Genomic DNA, 22094 nt, shown 5'->3' on the forward strand with positions numbered 1-22094 from the left:
CTTTGTAATCACATCTGTGCATGATAAACACCCCAAAAGGCAGCACTAATACTTGAGACAGCTCCAAAAGAAAGCGCTTCAGCAGTGGATCACTAACATGTGAAATGGTGTGTGATCATGAACAACCAGTGAATAGCAAGGCTGAACTCTTGGGTAGGTGAAGTGTCACTCGAGTGACAATTTGGATGCAGCGGTGCGATGGAGGTGGTGGGTGGTACCTGGTGGGGGGTGTGTCTGAGCGCCCCAACTGAGCTCCGCAGTGATTGACGGAGGGAATCCATGCAATACTCGGAGGGAATCCATACACTACTTGGAGCTCGGTGACTCCTGGAGCATCATGTGTGCAGGGGGGACAGTATCCTGAGAGGTCTCTGAACGAGTGTCTCGGCTGAGGTTCAGGGAGTCGGGGCAGTCGGATGTGGGCCTGTTCATGGCTAGGATGGGGATGAGCCGTGTGGCCGGGCCGGGGCCATATATAGATATAACCCTGTCCGCCCGCGGTGCCGGTGGAGTGCCCCATGTGGGGCTCCCCCATCCCGGGGTGCCCCGTCCCGGTCCCCCCCGATCCCGATCCCGGTCCCCCCATCCCGCTCCCCCCGCCCGTTGCCGCGGCGGCCCCGCCCCCTCCCGCAGCCAACGGGCGAGCGGGGCGCGCGCCCCGCCCACGCGCGCGCCACCGCCCCTATATAAGCGGCCATTGCGGCGCCCCCCCCTCCTCAGCGCCGCCTCCCGCCTCCCTCGCCCGGCATCGCCTCCCGCTCCCGCCGCTCCCGCCATGACCGATGCGGCCGTGTCCTTCGCCAAGGATTTCCTCGCCGGCGGGGTGGCGGCCGCCATCTCCAAGACCGCCGTCGCGCCCATCGAGAGGGTCAAGCTGCTGCTGCAGGTGAGCGTTGGGGGCCGCCGCAAGGTCGCCGCAAGGAGAGGGGGGGCGGCGGCGGGCCGGGGGGTCGCGGGGTGGCGGCTCTGACGGCGGCGTGTGGGCTCCCCGCAGGTGCAACACGCCAGCAAGCAGATCTCGGCCGACAAGCACTACAAGGGCATCATCGACTGCGTGGTGCGCATCCCGCGGGAGCAGGGCGTCCTCTCCTTCTGGCGCGGCAACCTGGCCAATGTGATCCGGTACTTCCCCACCCAGGCCCTCAACTTCGCCTTCAAGGATAAGTACAAGCAGATCTTCCTGGGCGGCGTGGACAAGCGGACCCAGTTCTGGCGGTACTTCGCCGGTAACCTGGCGTCCGGAGGTGCCGCCGGCGCGACCTCCCTCTGCTTCGTGTACCCCCTTGACTTTGCCCGAACCCGCCTGGCAGCGGATGTGGGTAAAGCCGGGGCCGACCGGGAGTTCAGCGGGCTCGGTGACTGCCTGGTCAAAATCTTCCGCTCGGATGGCCTCAGGGGCCTGTACCAGGGCTTCAGTGTCTCTGTCCAGGGCATTATCATCTACAGAGCTGCCTACTTTGGCATCTACGACACCGCCAAGGGTAGGTTAACCAAAATGGCACTGAAAGGGAGACGCTGTTCTGCAGCAGGCCTGCAGTGCGTTTCAGCAGCACTCGTGGCTCACCTGCCGTGCTCATCAAAGCCTCTCTCCTGCAGGCATGCTCCCAGACCCAAAGAACACCCACATCGTTGTCAGCTGGATGATTGCTCAGACCGTCACTGCTGTCGCAGGTTTGGTTTCCTACCCCTTTGACACGGTTCGTCGTCGCATGATGATGCAGTCTGGCCGTAAAGGAGGTAAGTTTCCCCTTCATTGTATAAGAAATATAGGGCATCCCTGAATCAACAGTTGGTGTTGTAGCTGAGGTGAGGGTGGCTTAGCTTTCACCAACCCGAGTAGATATCCTCATGTCCTGTAAGAAGGGTGTGGGAGGGACTGCAGAAGCAGGCGACAGGCAGGGGCATGGGTGGGTTGGCCTGCACAGCACACCTATAAAGGGGCTTGCACAAACCCCTTTATCTGCCAGTAGGGAAGAACAGCAGAACTTCCCCAAGGATGTTGCAAACTGGTGTCTCTGGGGCAAGAACAGACAACCCTCATAGCAGGCACAGCTTGGCTACCTGTGCAATAGCTTTTGGGTCTGGAAGTGTTGGTGTCAAAGCAAACAGTTGCTGCCTTCTGCTCAAACCAGTCCTTCCAGTGTCTCCCAGGGGTAAGGCGGCAGCAGCATATCTGCTGGGCAGTCTTATCCTCCAGTGCACTAATACTGGAGAAAGTCAGTCAAGAAATGGGGGGATGCACTTGAGGTTATGAAGCTGGCAGATACATCAGGCCATTTCTGACCTGGATATTGGGGGTCTTGGGCATCCAGTTGCTAAAGCTGTCTGTCTTCTGCAGCTGACATAATGTACACTGGCACTCTTGACTGCTGGAGGAAGATTGCCCGGGATGAGGGCTCCAAGGCGTTTTTCAAAGGTGCATGGTCGAATGTACTCCGAGGAATGGGTGGTGCTTTTGTCTTAGTCTTGTATGATGAAATCAAGAAGTACACATAAGTTGTTTCCTGTTGTGAACTGGCATGTTGTTCTGTGTAGTCTATGACAGTTCATGGACTTGTTTGAAAACCATCTAGTTACTAAACAGTGACTGCTGATGTTTATACAGGTTGGCATGGGGCAGGGGCAACAGCCTGCTCTGTCTTTATTCCCCTTGATGGGACTCATGATGGTTTCTATTTCAGTCACTCCTGCTTAAAGAGTACAAAGAAATAAAAATCCGAAACCAATATTCCTCATCTCATGTTTGTTCTTGCAGCAGCTGCAGCACGAGGGGGGTGGGGGTCTCGGTGACTGTAGAGAAGGAGGAGGATGAACCATCTGCATCCCGCAAGCCTTGCTACCTGCGAAGTACTGCAGGTAAACACAGCGCAGGCTGCAGAGGAAGCTGTTTGCTCCCCAGAGGGAGGCCAGTGGTGTGGCTGAAATGGGGACTGGCAGCTCTGAAGGACTCACCCAGCTGATCTCCCTGAGACACCGGTAACCAGAGATGATGCACTAACTGTGTGCCACAGTCCTGCCTCTGGCCTGTCTACCCCTGAAGCTGCTGAAACCTGGTTTTGAAAGTGCCAAGTGCCTAAACCATCTGCAAAGCACAACACTCCCTATGGCACTGAATGCCTGAGAGGCTGGAGAAATGCTGTCTGGAGGAGCAGAGCTGGCCTCATGTTCTCTGGCTTAGAAACTGAGCTGCCTACTTGGATATGTTAAAACCCAGCCAGAGAACACAAGTGCAGGTAATTGCTGCTGTTCTGTAGAGCCCCTGGCTAGCCTTGCCCTCACAGGAGGTGAGTGGTGTGCTATGGGAATGGAACAGCTGAACTGAGACAGCTTCTGTGCCAGCTCTGCTTACCAGGCAGGGAGCTGCATCTCCAGGTTCATCCCTTACCCCTGGAAGTTAAGCTTCCAAATTCCAGAGGAAGGGAAAAATTCCTTCATGCTGCCAGGGCAGTTTGCAGAAAACACTGCAAGACTGAGTAATGTGGGTGGCTTGGCCTTTACACAGATACCTCTGTGGGTCTGTGAGCCACCCCAGTGAAACTGCCTGGTTTCTGCTAGGGGATGTGGAGTGGTGAGGGGATGCTCTCCTGGTCTTCTGCCCTTCAGATCAGCGAGGTTCCTCGCTTCCCCCACACCTTGGCTCCTTTCTGGCTGCCCAGGCCTGCTCAAAGCAGTTGATCTCAATCACTGAAACTAATCTTAACTACTGCCCAAGGCAGCTAAGCAAGACCTTGTATTGCATAGGGTGAGAGTTGTTTTTCTTGCTGAAATCTAAGGGCAACCAGGCGTGAGAGCGGAGCACCATCCTGCTGCAGGTGTTGGCTTGCCAGGGTCCCTATAAATGGGCATGTGCATTCCTGATGGGAGATGGTATTGAGCCAACAGCCCTTGCTGATGTTTTTCAGCTGGCCCTGGGCTGCTGCAGTGTGAGATCCCCCCACTGTCTTCTGGGGAAACAAAACCAGCTGAAAGTTGCCCTGTGAGATGTGGAGCAATGCCATGAGCTGGGCAGTGCTGAGGGTGCAGGCAGCAGCCTGGCAGGGGGCTCTGCCGTGGGGCAGCTTTACCAGGGAGCCCTCTCCTGCTGCAGAAGTGCAGCTAATTAATTGAGAGCTCTTGGCTGTTATTGCCTCCTGCTGCTAAGCTCTCCTGGATTTCAAGGGCTGTTCTTATGCTGCTGGTTGCTGAGCATGGGGCATCCCTTCCTGTCCTTTCCTCCGCAGGGGATGTGTGGCTGGGCCATTAGCAGGAGGAGGTAAGTGCATCATTTCTTCCTGCACATGGTGATGGGTGACCAAGGTGCTGAGCTGGGCTGTTGTGCCAGGCTGCAAAGGAGCTGAGCCGGGGGACTCCTAAGTTCTTAGACCTACAGCATTGTGCACTGGGCTTGGGGTGCAGGACTGGCACTGAGTGAAATGGGTTGTAGCTACCCACAATAGTTAATGCCCTGGGGACTTGGGAAACAAACTTGTGTTGCACAGCTTTTTTTTTTAGCTCTGGCACATGGGAGATGCAGGACAGAGCCCACAATGGGTTTTACCTACAATCCAATGCCAGGGAGCACAGGCTGGCAGCCCTTATGGCACTGGGCCCCTGGGGCTTTAACTTCCCCCTCCTGGCAGTTCCCTGGGAGCAGCTTTATCTGGGGATGCACATCGGGGGGTTCAGCTGCTACTGGTGCCTGCCACAGGAGCGCACTACACAGGGATTAAGGGCTTTCTTCTTGCAGGGAAACTGAGGCAAAGAAAAGGGATTGGAGCCATCCAGTGGCAAGGCAACAAACTGAGTGCAGTCCCTCCAACACAGCATTTTGGCCACCAGGCTGGGCTGCCCCGAGGACAGCATGGACAGGGTGGATTTTCCTTTTAACTGTGATTCTCCTGTGGGAGGGCCGAACATCTCGTATGTCATGATTTCCTCCACAGGAGCCACGTCCTGGTGTATCAGCCCCTTTGCTGGCAGGGACAGGTGGACAAACACCTTCTAACACCACTTTTGTCTCGGCCCCTCGCCCAGGAGCTGTAAATCCCAGGCTTACGAGGTGTTGACACAGCATGGCTGTGCATGGGATCATATGAAACACTTGTCAGTGGCTGGGGCAGGTGGCGAGTGGTGCTGGATAGTTGGGATGGCTCAGTGTGTACCAGTCTGCCCTGGCTGGGCTGGCTGGGCTGCCTCGTGTGCTGAGTCATGCAGTGGAGAGCATCCCACCCCAAGGACTCACCTTGTAAAAGACCAGTGGAGTGCCAGCTCATCCACTCCACCGTCCCCTTCAGCGGTCCTTGGGTCACTCCAAGCTGTGTCTCTGGGAGTCACAGGGAGCTGCTGGAGAGGTAGCAGTTTGGGGAGCAATGAGCACTCAGGAGCTGCCAAGACCCACACCAAGACTGGCAGCATCAGAGAGGTTGTGGGAGGTGTCATCTCACCAGTGGTTTGTTGGTGGTTGTCTGATCCTGCTGGGATTACAGGAGTTACGGCCCTAGCTGCAGGGATAGGGCAGCAATTTTCTGGCTGACAAGGAGACTGGCCACCTGTGCCTTGAAATCGACCCAAAATACCAGCACACTGTGGCCAGCTAGGTTCATAAGAACTCTTCAGTGGAGAGAGCTACAATGCTTCCTCCTCCATCCCTTGGAGCCCAGCCCTGCAGCCTTTTAAACAAGTCCGTCCTTTTATACTTTCAAATGCCTGGAGGTAGCAGTGGCCCATGGACCTGTGGGGCTCTTTAGAACATCAGCAAAAGCTGAGTCCAGTTTGATTTAGGCTGACCAGTCAGTGCTGCTCCCAAGCTGATCACTTTGTCATACACGTTGTTAGTGTGCAGTTATCAATATTCATTGCAATAGTCTAGGGAGTCAGAATTAGCATCTGTATGCCAGTTGGCAGGTGAAATAGCACAAACACAGAGCACAGCCCAAGGAGAGCTGTAAGAACTGACCAGAAATATTTCCCCTCAGGAGGCAGGCAGGGAGGACATCACGCTGCTCCCCAGGTACAGCTGCAATTAACACCAAGGTCTGATTCAACATTACCACTTCTCTTCAGTGTTTACAAATTGTGTGGGGGTTTTGTACAGGTAATGGGGAACAAGGCAGCATTTTTACACCCGGAGCTGTTCTGACACAGTAAATCAGACAAGGGTCTTGTGAAGGTTTCTGGTTATTGGTCTGGACTAAGCCATGAAACACAGGAAGGTAAGTCTGGCCATGTGTGCCATACTTTTGGAATAGATCCCCTCCTCTACTTTTATTTCACACACTATTTTGCTTTGTGATACCACTGCATCTGGACAGGTTCTTATGTACAATATGGTGCTCAGTTAAACAAACAGGTTTATAAAAACAAATGTTGACTTTTACAGTAATGCAAAATCTGAATTTGCTTTGGTCTGAACTCTGCTGCAGATCCCCCATTTTCTACCAGGGTATGAAAAACCAGCTGTAGAACAGCTGGTTAGGACATTTAATCAAGTGTTTGAACTAGGTGCCCCTGCTTCCTGTTGCTACAGTCAGCTAATATATTTTAATTCATTTAGATCTAGAAATGAGAAACCCAACTTGATTTAACCTGTTGTGATTTAGATGTAGTTAGAGTAAGAAATACGTAATAATGTATTGGGTCAGAGTCTCTGTGTTGGAGTTGTTTCAGGCATTGAGTTTGTAACTAGAGTGTATCAAAAGCACCTCAGGGACTACGAGCGCAACAAATGATGTCCTCTCCTTTCTGACTGGGTCCATGCACGAGTCCTGAGCCAAACTAGGCAGATCTCCAGTGACAAGAATGACAAACACTGACTGCGTATGGACTGGCCTTCCAAAATTGAGGAGTGCCTGTGCTGTGCCTCAAGGCTGAGGAAGTTAGTGGCACTTGGTAACAGCTACATTGGACAACTTGTACTGAGCTGGGCACTCACCATATTTTCTTTGTGCCTAACCAAACTGCAAAGATGGTCCTAACCCCACCTGGCAGCCCCTTCACAGCCCACCCTCAGCTGAAACCTTTTGTCACTCCCAGCCTCAACCCTGACTGTAAATCACACTATCCCCAAGTCAGCTTGTGTGCTGGTGTCACTTGAAGCAGGACTGCACTTCATCCTTGGACAACTAGAGACTCAAAGTCTGCATCCCAGCAGACTTCATGTGGTGCAAAACCGATTTTCAGATGTCAGAGTCTTTGACACGTGCTTGGGGAAAAAACTTCCCAATCTTTACAGAGACCAACTTGCAGTTACTTGGGGCTTGGATCGCTCCCAGGGGAGCCGTGAGGCCCTCACCTGGCTGGACTGTGTTACCACACTGGGGAAAGGGATTTGTGTACCAGAGATGTACCCACATACGCCTCCTGCCCTTCCCAAGTATGGCACACCACCCTGTAATTGCTTAACTGAAGAGCTTCTGGAAATAGGCTTCAGATTAACAGGTGATAAGCGGGGAACAAGATCAGCACTGTGAGTTAACCTGAACACCTGCTTACCCAGCCTGGCATTAAATTGTCACAGGACCTATGGACACATCCCAGCCTGCCAACTCTGGCACAGAGTTCACTCCCTCTGTTACACCTTGTTTCCCCAAAGAAAGGAAGAACAGATCCTTAGGCAAAGCAGAGCTGAGTTTTCCCAGTCAAGGTTATAAAGCCAGATGGAAAATCTTTATTGATTATAGGAAGTTTTCTGTAATAATTGTGGGAGATGAAGCATCTTTGCTCAAATTATTTTATGATACTTGCTAGAGTAAGAAAACCTTAGGAAAGGTATTTTAGTTCAAATCTGTAATATGGCATTTAATCTCAAGTAGAGCAACAAACACATGGGCTGTAGAGCACTGCTATTACATCAACAAGAAATACAAAATATTATTCTCCAAATAAGGTACTTTAAAACCGATGTGTAATGTTGTCTTCATCAAGTCCTTAGTGGTCAGAACATTCAAAACAATTTTTCCTCCACATTTCACAACTCTAGAACCGATACTGTTTTTTAGAACGGTTTAATTAAGACATGCAGTGGTATTCTACTTTAAATGATTACCAACTGTATCAGTAGCTTCTCACTATATATTTGAACTCATAGTGGCAGTTTGTTTTCATTAATTTAAAACAGAGTTGGATTTCATGTTCTTGTATGGGGCAGTAGCTATTGGGACAGTGTAATTCTGTACAACTGCAGCCTTCCACTGTTCCACAGGACCTGAGGCTGGAGTGCTGCAGCCAAGCCTGTGCTGGCTGCCTCTGGCAGGTCAGGGTGAGCAGCAGAATGATGCTCAAGCCTTGCATCCCAGTTGTTCTAGACTGTGTTGGAATGGCATGTCCCTCAGGCTGCTGCATGTTTTGGACACAGTTAAAATAACAAAATGAGTAACAGGCACAGAGCATACTTTTGTAAGGATGTCTTTGTTGTACAGTTGACCCGTTGTTCTAATACATTCAAGGAAATCTTACACTACCAAAATAAAAAGACAGGTATCTAAAGGTGAACTCAGGAAGGCACCTGGCAAAGATTTTCCCGAAAGTAAATATTCTGCCTGGAACAGCTTGCTCATAACACTGGGTCTGTAGAGAACAGTTTCAGCAAAGTCTCCAGTGCTGTTGGAGTTATTAAAATTGGTACCAGAATATCACTTATGACAGAGAGGTTCTCACCTTCCAGGCTGGCTGCAGCACAGTGCAACCCTTGAACACTGTCTGTTACTTCTGCTGTGTTAAAAGATCTATTAACAGATCCCTGCTCCTGGTAACCTTCTCCTGTCTCCAAATACCCAGCAAATACGTAGCATTTCATTTGAACTGGTTATCAATCAGGGTTCCCTTCATCTTGGCTTTCTTGGCTTCCAACTCAGCCTGAATAAAGGAAAATTAAGACAGAATGAAATGATGTCTGGATATGTTTCCCTTCAGTGCTCCAGTGAGGTTTGCTCTTGTCTGACCACTGCAAACTTTCCAGTTCCCAACCCAGGGGCAGGAGTAGCCCAACTGCTTTGCTGACTCCCTCCTTCCCTGACTCACAAAACGAGGACCACCTTTAAAATCATAAACATCCTAAAACTAACCGCTCAGGAGACAATTTCATACTTTCTATCCCCAAGTGGAAGCTGCACATTTCGTCCCCCTCCCATCTACCACCCTCCTGTCACAGCAGGTAAGATCAGCTGTGATGTTCCTGCCATTCTTCAAGTGCCTCAGCAGGGGCTGAGCTGCAAGTTCTCCACAAGAGCCTTGCCTTGCCCTGACACCTCATGGCAACGACCTGCTCTGCCAGGCAGGCACTAGAGCACAGTATTAGGGGTGTTCTGGTTGGCAAAGCCATGGCTTTATGTCCCCTTCCCTTGATCCTTGTCCAACACGTTGCAGAAAGCCTCCCTGCAAGCTGGCTGCTCTTGTTAGCTCTACAGGCAATCGAGTACTATTTTAATTCTAGAAGGACTAGAAGAATATTTCTATAAAACCTGTAAAGGAAAACTCATCCTCACAAAACTACAAGTTACCTGTGACTGTACCAGGACCTCTCTATACTTGCAGTCTGATCTGCAAAATAGTTTTTGTGTACAAAACAAACAGATCTGAGGGAGTTGTGTTGAACACCAAAGAAAACACTCACCAACTCCTGTAGCCTTTTCTTGCTCATGCCTTTGCGTTCCAGCTGTTTCTCAATCACTTTTGCATTCTGTGCATAGGAGTCTGCAATCTCCCTCTGAAACACACACACGTCACTTTGCAGCAGCAAACCCCAGAGTAACAACACCTCACCCAGGTGGTGAGACGAGCGCTGGCTCTGCCCCACGTCCCAGACAGCTGCCCAGCTCACATGTGGGTGCCACCAAGGGCACCCGAAACTCACCGCTTCGATCTCCTCCTCCTCTTCATCAATTGTGGAGACTGTTACAGAACTGAACTTGCCCATATCTTTCGTCCGCTTGGTCATCATCACCTGGGTGAAAAACAGAGTATTTTGTTAAACCTTGGTAACAGTTGTGCCACTAGGGAGTGCTTCCCCCTTCCAAAGTTTTTAAGGCTTCTTAAGTCATCGAGATTACCTGAACTCTGTGGGTGGCAAAGGAGAATTATGCCCAGTGATTTCTGGGCTTAGAGGTGTCATTCATTACCAGAAGGAAATTCACTGATATAAAATAGATGAACCAGATTTTGAAAATCACTGTGCAGGCTATCAACCTGACCTACTTACAAATAGAAACTTTCTGGTAACTGAGCCTAAACATTAGACACAGTATAAATTTTGAAGTTTATTTTGCTTTCCTTTAATGCTCAGACTCCAAGCTGCAGTAACCTCTGTAAAGGAAAACTTTAGGAAGACATGGAGAAGACACTATATTGTTCAGAGGTCCTTTTTTTTCTCCCCCCCCGCCCCAACAATTAAGTTCTTTTACACACAGCACGTTTTGAAAAGCAAAGATAGCCTTTTTAATTCTCTAGAGCCGATTACCTTTTTGGGAGGTTCTTGTTTCTGAGTATATATGTTTGTTTTCCCAAAACCCTGGCCAAATTTGACCACAGCACCATCAACAATGAACGTCACAGGAGCATTCTTCTGTTGGTGTTGATAAAAGAGCAGCAGTCCACACCTGGAAACAGAAACACGGAGCTGAGAGGAAACTTAGATTGTGGATTCCTGTGGTTGAGATTATAAATGTCAAGAAAAGGTTATAAATGTTACTAAAAAGATGCTGTGATCACTCACTTGCCGCACTTCTTCCTGAACTGCCGCTCTATGCCTTCGGGTCTGGGGGAGAGAGGAACAGCTGGAGCAGGGCGCACAGACAGCGGGGTTCGGTGGCTGCCCGCCGGGTGGGGAGGGCAGCCGTGAGGGGCTCTCAGGGGGTCGGGGGGTGCCGCGGCCGGGCCCACCTGCGCAGGAAGACGCTCTCCTCCTCCTCGGCGTTGCAGAACTTGTGGGCGTGCTTGGCCGCGTCCATCACCCGGGCACGGTCCCGCGGCCGCATCGGCAGCTTCTCCAGCTGGCAGTCTGCGGGGAGCGGCAGGGCCGGGGTGGCAGCGGGGCCAGGCGGGCACCTGGAACCCCGCACCCGAACCCGCGCACCCGCCCCGCACCCGCCGCCTGCCCGGGCCCGCGGCCTGACCCCTCCCGGCCCGCGGCCTGACCGCCCCCCCGCCCGCGGCCTCCCCCGCCGGCCCGGCTCACCCAGCACCAGCACCATCTGCCCGCACAGGCAGTAGTAGACGTGCAGCGGCTTCTCGCCATCGTCGTACTCCTCGCGGTCGCGGGTGTCGGAGCACACCACGGAGCGCGACACCACCTTGGGCATGGCGGCGCCTGGCCCTGCCCGCCCGGCCCGGCCCCGCCCGCGGGGCGGCTCCGCGGGGCTCCGGGGACACCCGGTGCTGGAGCTCCCTCAGCTCCCGTGTCCCTAAAGCAGGGCTCTGGACACGGCTCCTCCCGACCAGCTCGCACGTTTCTTGTGGCGCAGGCCGGTGGCAGCAGGGAAGGTCGGGGACGGGCGGTTTGCAGCGCGGCCGCTGATAACCGTGTGTTTATTGTTTCCTTTCCGTGGGTCTCCTCCCGTGTCTCTTCCGAAGCCGCCTCCCCACGCGGCTGCCTCACCTGAGGATACGAGTGAGGATAAGCTCGAAAAACAGGGCCCACCCGGCCTGCTCTAGACAGCAGCAGAGAGATACTTTGCTTCCAAAGGCTATTAAAGAAAGGTAGAAAGGAGATTATTTTCCCTTGGAAAATGCTCTCTAGGGAAGCAGAAAGTGCAGTGTAGAAGGTCGTGCTGGTTTTGGCTGGGATAGAGTTAATTTTCTTCGCAGTAGCTGGTGTGGGGCTGTGTTTGGATTTGTGCTGGAAACAGTGTTGATAATTCAGGGATGTGTTTGTTGCTGCTGAGTGGTTCTTACCTAGAGCCAAGGCCTTTTCTGCTCCTCAATCCACCAGGGAGGAGGCTGGGAGGGCACAAGCAGCTGGGACAGCTGATCCCAGCGGACCCAAGGGATATCCCAGACCATATGGCTTCATCCTCAGCAATAAAGCTGGGGGAGAAGGAGGAAGGAAGGACGTTTGGAGTGATGGTGTTTGTTTTCCCAAGCTACCATTACGTGTGCTGGGGCCCTGCTGTCCTGGGGATGCTGAATACCTGCCTGCCCTTGGGAAGTGGGCATTAAATTCCCTCTTTTCCTTTTTCCGTGTGTGACGTTCGCTTTCCCTGTCGAACTGTTTTGATCCCAACCCGCAGCGCCGCCGACGCTCCGCCCCCTCCATGACGTCAGCAATCACGTTCCACCCCCGCCCCCCGCCGCCGTTGGTACAGCCCCGCCCGGCGCCGCCCCCGCGCCCGCGCCGCGGTGGTTCAGGCTGGGCCGGGGGCTCCACCACATCCGGCTCCGCCCCCCCCCCCGCGCCGTTGGTACATCCCGGGACCGTCCGGCAGCCGGCGCAGGAGTCGGTGCAGCTCAGGCTCCCCCCCCCGCGCCCGCCGCAGTGGTAGAGGCTGCGATCGCTCCTGTCGGTCAGCGCCGCCGCCGCCTCAGTCGGAGCTCGAACCGCGCCCGGCGCCCCGCGCTCCCTCCGGCAGTGTATGCCTGAGCTATAACCCTCAGCCCGCCATGTCCACTCCGGCCCGTAGGCGCCTCATGCGGGACTTCAAGAGGTACCGAGGCCGCGGGCCGAGGGGAAGGGGTGGGGGGGCGGGCGGTAGGAGGACGGGGGGCCCAGCGCTGGCGGGGGAGGAGGGGGCAGCACAACATGGCGGCGGGGCAGGGCGCGCTCCGCTGGTGGCGTAGCGCGGGCGGCGCTGCCCGGCGCGGGTTACGCCGTTTGCGCAGCGCGGCCGCCGCCGGCCCGGGTTACGCTGCTGGCGCAGCCGCTGGCCCGGGTACGGTGTTTGCGCAGGGCGGCGGCCCCGGGCCGGGTTACGCCGTTTGCGCAGCCCCGGGCCGGGTTACGGCGCTGGCGGGGCCGCCCTCACGGTCCCTGTGTCCCGCAGGCTGCAGGAGGATCCCCCGGCCGGGGTGAGCGGGGCCCCCTCCGAGAACAACATCATGGTGTGGAACGCCGTCATCTTCGGGTGAGTCGGCGCGGCCAGGGGCGGCGGGGCCGCGGGGGCCGCTCGGCCGCCGCGCGGGGGTCGGAGCCGGGCTGCCCGCGGGGTAACGCTGTGCTTTGCTTTCCCTCCTCCAGGCCCGAGGGGACCCCTTTCGAGGACGGTAAGTGCGGCGTGCGGGGCTGGTGGTTGGCGTTCTGGGGGTAAAACTGGTGCGGTTTGACACGGCCTTGGTGTCACTGCCGTGAACTCTGCAACAGGTGTGGGCCCGGGGTGGAGGGGGGGCATGGGTCACGTTCACCTGACCGCACACCCGTGTGCTTGACTTAAGTAAATACCCTTTTTTTTTTTCCCCCCCTTATTCCCACTTCCAAAAACTGATGTAGATTTAGATTGCTGTGCTGATTTACTGAGATAGACAGATTAGCTTGTAGGGTCTTGCTTGTAGTCGTGAAGTCTGGCTGTCCTAAACCTAATTTAATGTCACATTTTAAGGCTCTTCAAGCTTTTCTGTTGAACCCTGGACTGTGTTTTTAGGGACACTCGTATTTGGAGAACCATCAAAATCCTGGTATAGAACCGTTGTTTTTTGTTTGAGTTCTGTGTTTCTTTTCTGGTGCTGGAAGTGTTTTGTGAGTAAGTCCCAATGTGAGTCAGCTGAAGTAGGAAATGGGCTGCATGTTTGAGGAAGTTCAGAACAGTTGGGTTGGGGTTTTTTTTGGCATTTACTTCAGTCTGCTACAATTGTTATCATTCAGGGCTTAAGATTAAAAGGACTTTTTAACTCTAAAAGCTGACTAAATAGGTCCTGGTAACATACCTGTAGTTTCCATCTGGCCTTATTGCCTTTGATAGATTTACAGGTGCTGTATGAATACTTCAGCATGTTGTGAAAACCTGTTAGACACGAAATACTGTCTAACTGAAATCAGCGATGCATTTTTTTTTAAGATATTTTCAGTGCAGGCTATAATTAATCCTAGATCTCCGTGACTCATGACAAAAGCATAGGAAAAATTCCTTAACTCTTTTATGTTGTTCTTGGCTAACTCCCATGTCTCTGTTTATCCTCAGAGGTAGCACCTGTGGACATGCCTCTAAACTGCAGATTGTTTTTCTCTGTGAAGATTTTACATATCTCAAGCCTAAGAAAACTGCAAAGATTCCAGTTACTTTTTTTAATGTAGTTGGTTAGTTGTTTGCTGTAGTAGCTGCTTCAGCAGTCTAATGTTTAGAACTTAAGTGTTCCATAACATTGTATTATATAGAACAGATAGACTAAATACATTTTATCTCATCTTGTAACCTTTAAAGAAGACTCCCTTAAACTTCTATGAGGGTTGCTAGAGCTGCTTAGGCTCTTGGAGCACTGCTGCTAATGGAGTGATTCACTGTTTGGAGCAGAAAGCTGTCTCCTTGCAGTGTGCTAAAATGCAGGTTGTTACCATGCTCAGGCTCTTCCAGCTCAGTGTGTGGTTAACAGATGCTATAAGGGGTTTTTTTTCCATACATTTCCATTTAGTTGCAGAAGGTTGAAGACTGCTTTTGAGAGCCCTGACATATTGATTTCCTCTGTGCTTTCTGTGGCGGCATCATTTTTTTATCTCGGATGCCGAGGACGTGTTGGACTTGCAGCAGTTTGAGGTTCAGGCAGATGCTTGAGGCTGCTGCTGTCCTGCTTTGGTTGATCTTGTAATCTCAGCGTGTGATGGATTGCTCTTTTCATAGCAAAGTGTGTGTTTTCACACTGTGCTCAAGAAAACAGATGTGTCTTGTGTTGCAGGATATCTGCTTATCTCCTCTTCTCTGGACATATCTTACCTTGTGCTAGATAACAAAACACTAAGTGGTGCCTGGAGATATGGCATTACTGGTGCCTCAGCTGTGCTTTTCCATTAAGTGAGTAGAGTAGCACAGCTCAGATAATGGTAGTGCAGTCCAGCTCAATGTAGGTAAAATTAAGGGAATTTTAATTTAACAGTATGCTGGTTTGGGCTTATTTTGTAACTGTGCAGGCCCCTGGGAGTCAAAGGTACACTGAAACTCTGTAATCTTTCTCATGAAGCCTTTGAGGTCAGTGCTTCAGAAGTTGCTTTTGTATTTTTGGTTTTAGGCACTTTCTGGTGATGCTGTAAGACTTCAGATAGCTTAGTTCTTGTGAAAGTAGTGTGTGAAATTCTGGGATTTTTGTTAAAACCAATGTATAACTCCAACATCGTGAGAATTACTGTTCTTTATCCTCCCTCTGCTGAGGCCCTTCCCCAGTCCCAGCTTCTGAGGTGTCTGGACTGAAAACCCGAAGTTCAAACATGTTTGTTTACTTGCTGTGCAACATACTGCAGCTAACATCCCTCCTTCTCCACCCCCAGACTTTGGAGGGTGTTTTCACAACTCAGTGTTCAGGCTGGCTCAGCTTAGGAGCAACCACTAATTCAGATCAGCAGCATAACTTCCATCTTCTCGTTTAAGAGGATTCGATTGCAGGTGTCTGCAGTAGTACCCTGGGGATATTTATCCTGCCTTTCACCACATTTCTAAGAATCTATATGTGTGTGGCATCTAAAGTGGTAGTGCTGGCACAGCCGTGGAAGCCCAGGCTCTCCCGGTCTTTCAGACCTGTTTCTCTGAAACTGGATGGCAATAATGTGGTCAGTGCAGGATTCCTGGCTTGGAGAGAGTTAAGTAATACAGCTGTTGTAGTATCCTGCCTTGCTGTCGTCATGCAGGAGGCTTGAACAGAGAAGGCAAGGCGTTTGTGTGTTGTGGTTTGTTCCTTGCTTGTGGAATATGGATCGTGTATCCTCATGCGGGAGCGGAAGAGATTGTTCCTGCTCTGTAGGCAGTGGAATGGAGGGGCTGCTCTCACTGCCTGCAGTGAGGGGGCCCAGCAGGGGCACAGGCTCTGCTCTGGGGGGCTGCTGGGGCCAGCACATGGGTTGTGCAGAGACTTCTGTTAGCTGTGTCAGAGACTCAAATCCTGAGGCAGGAGAAGCCAATCAACAAGGTGAGTACAGGAGAGAAAAGAGAATGTTTGTTTTCTCCTCAGTGATGATCCCAATATCAATAATGACAGTGAATATGATAATTTATGTTTTAAAAAATGGCTGTATAGGGTAAGTTGTGAGGAATACCGGTTGAAAGCTTTAAAGTTAGTGACAGACTGAACACCAAAGGCCTCATCCCCAGCAGTGTGTGTTGTGATACCTGATTGACTCGTGTTGGCTTTCAGTGTGAGTAACCGTTGGACTTTGGTTTGTCAGATGTCTGGATTTGTCCTTTACTAAAGCTCAGCAACGAGGTGTTGTGTACTGGGGAGCTGTTCCAAAAAGCCATTGCCACTCTGGGCCCTGATGTGGAAATCTGAGTAGGGAGATACTCCAGCTGGACACTGTCTGCCCCCCGCTCAGATTTGTGTTTAAAGTAATGCTGTCCTGCCTCTGGTGAGACAAAAGCTTCCCTTTCTTTCAGTAGTTTTAAATAGATTCTAAGACCAAACTGCCCGTTACTGCCCTTGGGCTGTCTTGTCTGTCCCTTCTGCTCCCACTTCAGGCAGAGTTCCAGACCAGCATTCATTGGCTCAAGTGTGCTTGTTGAACTCTACCCTGTGATGGTTTGTGCTCAGTTTTCAGCCTGCTGCTTGCTTAGTCACTCCTCCTTCCTCAGGAGGAGGTACTGAGAACCAGAACTGGGGCAGGGAATCTCTGAAATTCAGAATCACATCTCTAAGCATTTGGTTCTAAAAGGCCAGCATTGCTTGGGACTGTCACCATGTAGGGAAGGAAAAGCAACCCTGACCTGATGTTTGCAGCTGGTAGAAGTTGTTACTAACTTCCCAGTACTGGCTTGCAAACTGATCTCAGACCTGGCTCTGTGCTTCTGGACTAGCTGGGGTAAAGCTTGAAAGCCCCACTGCAGACTTCCATTAACTTGAACAGTCTTAACTATATTGTTCTGGTTTTTTTTGTTTCACATTAAGATAGCATGGTATTGGCTTTGTGCTCTTATGTTGTTAGGCTGCTAATAAAAAACAAACATGCAAAAACTTATTTTTGGGGTGTTGAGACTTCCCACTGCTGCAGGGAAAGCACTGAGGCATCTGTGCTGTGTCTTCATTTGCAAACTGGAACGTCAAAGCAATGACCTTCATTTCTTGCCACTCAGTGTTACAGTTTATCTCCTTACAAAGAAAGGAGTCCCTGGGAGATACTGCAGGTCCTTGCTGATCTGAAAAGAAAATGGGGGGGGGGAATTTTTTCTCTGGCTACCGGTTGTTGGCACATGTTTGCCAGCCAGAGAAAGGAATAACTTCATTATATTAGTGCTGGAAAACTCCCTCGCAGCAGGAAGCAAGGACACTGAGTGTGGGGGGGGTGGAGGGAACTTGACCTCTCACTGATATATAAGAATTCCTTTTGAAAAAGGCAGTGTGTCCACCCTGGCAGCTTGTTACAGCTCCTACTGTAAGGTGCAGTCCTCCTGCAGAAGAGCTGTACATTTATATGAAGGTGCTTCAGAGATTTCTCTCCAGGCATACCCAGGCCCTTCCTAAGCTGCTGCCCGGGCTGGTTGCTCTCGGGTGATATCGTGGTTAGGAGAAGCTCACGGGGTCTGCAGTGGAGTGTGTGAGTTCTTTAGTTATCCATCTGAATCAGGAGCAGTCCTTAATCCCCTGGACCCATATGTGTGCAGCTTAGTTGACAGACTTCTTATTCTCAGATTGTCACAGCCTGAGGAGAAGGGCTAAAATAACTTACGTTGGTGCAGGCTGTTAAAACGTTGGAGTGGGACTCAGCTGCAGTTTTCTGTTTCTGCTTAATCAGTCTTTCTCCAAGGAAGACCAGTTAGTGTGAAATAAATGGTGAGATTTTTATTTTGAATTGTTGGATTTGGATGCTGCATTCAATACTGCTTTTCTGCAATAAGATCTGATTACCTCACAGTTGTTGAGAAACATGATTTTTTTTTCTTTTTTTGAAATGCAGAGAAAATAAATAAGAAGGTCCTTGTCATGACAGCACATTCCATAGATAGGACTTACCGAATCCCGGCTGTTACGCAGATGGTTATACACCCACTTGTGTTGTTTGTACAGTGTGCAGGGATTGGGCTCTGGGAAAGGAAACCTCATGGGCAGATTTAATTCCTTACACAGACCCTTTGACTGGGTTGGTGGTTTTGGCAGTAGAAGTCACGGGAGATACTCTTGTACCAGCACTGTCTGGGACTTCAGCGCTAATGATTAACTCCAAGGGAGTAGAGGAATGGCTGTAGGGCTGCCCAGTCTGTGTTCCATGTCCAACATGCGTGTGTGAGCACAATAGTATCAGTGTGTGTTGTGGAGGGATGCTACTTACTCATTCCTTGTGTAAATTCTTGTTGAATAAAGGTTGCTTATCTCTTTTTCAACTCCAGGAACTTTCAAACTTACAATAGAATTCACAGAAGAATACCCAAATAAGCCACCTACTGTTAGATTTGTCTCTAAAATGTTTCATCCAAATGGTAAGTACTCACACAATGCCTGGCTTTGCTTCTGTTGTTTTGTTGGGTTGTAGGGGTTTGGGGGGGGGGGAGGAATTTTGTTGTTTTGGGGTGGTTTTTTGTTGTTATAGCCTGCTTTAGAAAAAGGTCTAATTATTATAAAAGTTTCCCCTATCTAATAAGGCAGCAAAATCCAGTGTGGGCCCATGTAGTTTTGATGAGGATGGATACATGAGCAGTGCTCAGGCTTGAAATGAAAGGGGCAATAAAAAGAGCCTCTTAACTTTCAGGTGTTATAGCACAGTACTGATGAGACTCTCAACTGCCTGTTGTTAAGCCTTACAGAAGAATGTTTTGTACTTAAATAGCAGTGTCTTGGACTTCTATCTGTTGTACTGTAGATACAGCATAGTGATGCTGCTGAATGCAGCTGACTTCCATCTCTTCCCCAAAACCCCTGTAAGAGCAATATACCACGAAGTGTAGTGTTACTCTCCACTATAGCTAGTCACAGTAAGATTGTTCAATAAATCCCCTTCCTTGGTAACTAAAGCTGGAGAGGTATCCCTGGCCTCCAAACAAATATCAGCTTTGTGAAGAAATACCTGACACTTTCAAATGTGCAAGAGTGGGTACAGTGCAGGGAGGGAAGGTTCTCCTGTAGCTGCTGTGAGGAAGGTGACTGGACTCTGACTGATGTAGAGACTTCTTGGGGAAGCCTTGAGTGTAAACAACTGTTTGCTGCTGTTCTTTATTTGGTTCACTTTTGGGTAACTGAAGGTTTTTTGCCTTAAAAGCTATTCGTGGTTTTCTATAGTGGTTGTTACAATGACAGAGAAGTTTGATGGTAGAGGGTTGAGTTTAAATACCTCAGGCAGCTGTTGGTGAGGAGCTTCACCGCTTCCTACCTGCAGGCCTGTTGGCTGGATTGCAGTCTGTCAGATGCTATGGACTGTTGTAGTGTCTGTCTGAATGTAGGTTTTCAGCATCAGGCAATAGCAGGAAAAAGGCAGTAGCTGTACAACTTCTGTTTTAAGCTGTTCTCTTTGAACCTTTTCTAGTCTATGCAGACGGTAGTATATGTCTGGATATTCTTCAGAATCGTTGGAGTCCTACTTACGATGTCTCCTCCATCTTAACATCCATACAGGTAAAAGAACTCTGCATGAAAAGGTGGAATGAAATTAGGATGCTTTGACAAAAACAGCTCAGGAAAACTTTTTTTCCCTCTCCCAAGAGTCAGTATAGCAGCTGTACGTTGATACTGGCACAGTGTGAATCCTTGCCAGATGTAAATGGGCTGGGCAGTGACACAGGTGGGCACTGCAGGGACCCGCCCAGGGATGCACTGCTTGGCTGTCACAGTCCCCTGTGCCGAGCAGTGCCAGTGCAGCCAAAGCCTGTGGTGCCTTCCAGCTGCAGGAGTGCAGTGTGCTGCACCCAGACTAACCTCTCTGCTCTGATTAGAGTGGGTAGTTTACAGGACACGTTGGAAAGTTGTGTACTTTGCAGTGCCTGAGGATCTTTTTCTCTTTGCACAGTCTCTATTGGATGAGCCAAATCCGAACAGTCCAGCAAACAGCCAGGCAGCTCAGCTATACCAAGAGAATAAGCGGGAATATGAAAAACGGGTTTCTGCAATAGTAGAACAGAGCTGGCGTGACTGTTGACCCAGGATGATGCAAATGAACACTCTGTTGATGAGGAAAATAAACAAAGTGTCCGAGTCATCTTTTTCCTCCTAGCATTTACTTTGCAAGCAGAATAGCTGTTGTGCTGTTGCCACCCTCCCTTGCTGAAGCTTCTTCTCCTTGGACATCAGAACGCACCCACTTTGAAGTCAAACGTTCTGTACTTGGGTTACTTGCAAAAGAGTTACTGATGCTGAATTCATTTTCTGTGGTCCCTCTCCAGTCTTAGGGCAGTATTGTGCATTTCTGTAGTGTACACTAAGCTTTTAATTGTAATTGTGTTATACACAGTGATGCTTATGTGTAGCTTGATAAAAGGGATGTTTATATACATACACATTTTTTAACTGATATTAACTAAAGTGCTGATGTGTCCAGGCTGGTCACTTCCTCTACTATTGGTTTAGACCCCACTGCATTTGTAAGTATTGAGTGAAGAAATAACCTGTTTCCTTTTTGTATTGGTTTATCAACTCCTTACTCATGTTAAAAAAATGAACTCTTCAATTGATTTCAATTCAAAGATTTAGTAAGACCCTGGAATGCTTGTTACTTCTGCACTTCACATGCAAGATTTATGTACAGATCTACATAAATCACTTCAGCTGTGGTACTTGGATCTTTACTGAGGGCAAGAAACAAGCCCTTTTTTTTATTATTATTATTATTATTTTAAAGGACATGCCTACAGAAATGTCAGTAGGTTTCTATAGTCCTGTCACTGAGGCATTACTGGACAAAACCAGGTAGAGGTGTGGTACTCAGCAAAAGGCCTTCCATGTTAAGGAAGAGGTAAAACATGACCTGTTCAGCTGTGGAATTACTCTCCTCTGGTATCTTTCTCCTGCCCCTTATATTTAGCTGAGAAAGATTAAGTTCTTTGGGATCTAACTTTGTCTTGTGGAAAGTTTGAATTAAGTCCAGGGTAGGCACTCGAGTCGCTGCAGTTTCTGCTCTTTGTAGATGACCGCGTGGTTTGTGTGAGCTACTGCTGCATGCTTGAGTTTGTTCCCTTCAGTTTTATGAAAGTATTTTTTCAACTCTGAAAAAAAAAAAAACATTTGTAAGTCCAGACTCACTTTTTTTGTAAGGCAAGTTTGTACCTTTGGATACAGAACCTTAAGCAGCAGTGTGGGATGGAACCTACAATTGTGTTGTCCACTGTTCCAGTGTCTTTTGTGTGCACATTGGTCTGTTAGTTGAAAAGTATAACTTTGCACAAGTAACCCATGTAAGAAACTGTACATTTTTCAAAAGTTGTAAATAAAGTGTAACCTTAGTGCTTATTGTATAAATAGGCAAGAAGTGTATAACTGTGCTTATTTAACTGGGGTGGCAGCAGTCGGGTGTGGGATCAAGCTCCAGCACTGACATACTTCCCACTCAGGGCAGCAGCTGGAAGTCACTCCAAGGTCACAGGAGCCCTCCTAGCAGTCCCTCCATTCTTGTGTTTGTCTTGATAGGCACAAAAAACCCACCAAAATAAGAGAGTGGACTCGGTGCAGCCAGAAATGAGCTGCAGAAACACCAATCTCACCTTCACCGCTTGCTCAGGCAAGGCCTTTATGCACGGCCTTCATTATAACCGTGGTCTCTCCCCAGCCCTGACACTGCACAGACTCACAGGGGAGGGTGGGGCTGCTGCTCTTCAGCTCCCACAGGTGATGCCCCACCAGCCAAACCTACACCTGCACTCCAGATCCTGCACGGGCACCGTGCTCAGCAAAGATGGGTCATGGCCACTTGCTGGGGCAGGAAAAGCAACACCCTGCCCTGCACCGGCTACGTGGGCCCACTACCCCGACCTACAGCCAGTCCCCACCTCTCCCAAAAGAGGCATTTTTCATCCTGAACACCAGTGGTGCTCTCACTGCTTTTCTTGGCATCAGCAAGCTCTGAAGACCTGCTGCATACC

General features: G+C 50.1%; 3 protein-coding genes and 1 long non-coding RNA gene across 4 annotated transcripts; 2 read left to right on the forward strand and 2 right to left on the reverse strand.

The window, feature by feature from the left end:
- The first annotated feature begins 697 nt into the window (after positions 1-697).
- Positions 698-2728, forward strand: SLC25A5 (solute carrier family 25 member 5). Its single transcript, XM_027716454.2, has 4 exons — positions 698-886; positions 995-1481; positions 1597-1737; positions 2339-2728. The coding sequence occupies exons 1-4, from the start codon at positions 776-778 to the stop codon at positions 2494-2496; spliced, it is 897 nt and encodes a 298-aa protein (XP_027572255.2). The 5' UTR covers positions 698-775; the 3' UTR covers positions 2497-2728.
- Positions 2729-7616: 4888 nt separating this feature from the next.
- Positions 7617-12181, reverse strand: STEEP1 (STING1 ER exit protein 1). Its single transcript, XM_039387770.1, has 8 exons — positions 12102-12181; positions 11150-11569; positions 10855-10972; positions 10688-10729; positions 10433-10571; positions 9830-9919; positions 9590-9682; positions 7617-8832 (listed from the first exon to the last, which is right to left on the reverse strand). The coding sequence occupies exons 2-8, from the start codon at positions 11271-11273 to the stop codon at positions 8770-8772; spliced, it is 669 nt and encodes a 222-aa protein (XP_039243704.1). The 5' UTR covers positions 11274-11569; positions 12102-12181; the 3' UTR covers positions 7617-8769.
- A 181-nt stretch (positions 12182-12362) lies between these two features.
- On the forward strand, positions 12363-21481 carry UBE2A (ubiquitin conjugating enzyme E2 A). The gene is made up of 6 exons (XM_027716456.2): positions 12363-12614; positions 12951-13031; positions 13145-13170; positions 18420-18509; positions 19550-19638; positions 20030-21481. Exons 1-6 carry the CDS (start codon positions 12571-12573, stop codon positions 20156-20158), a joined length of 459 nt encoding a protein of 152 aa, XP_027572257.1. The 5' UTR covers positions 12363-12570; the 3' UTR covers positions 20159-21481.
- Positions 16952-19668, reverse strand: LOC120324559. Its single transcript, XR_005565951.1, has 2 exons — positions 19397-19668; positions 16952-17231 (listed from the first exon to the last, which is right to left on the reverse strand). It is a non-coding gene; the product is annotated as an uncharacterized LOC120324559 (long non-coding RNA).
- Positions 21482-22094: the final 613 nt, after the last annotated feature.

Source organism: Pipra filicauda, unplaced genomic scaffold (genome assembly GCF_003945595.2).
Source record: "Pipra filicauda isolate LSUMZ 115617 unplaced genomic scaffold, ASM394559v2 scaffold58_size5111680_pilon, whole genome shotgun sequence".
Classification (NCBI taxonomy): Eukaryota; Metazoa; Chordata; class Aves; order Passeriformes; family Pipridae; genus Pipra; species Pipra filicauda.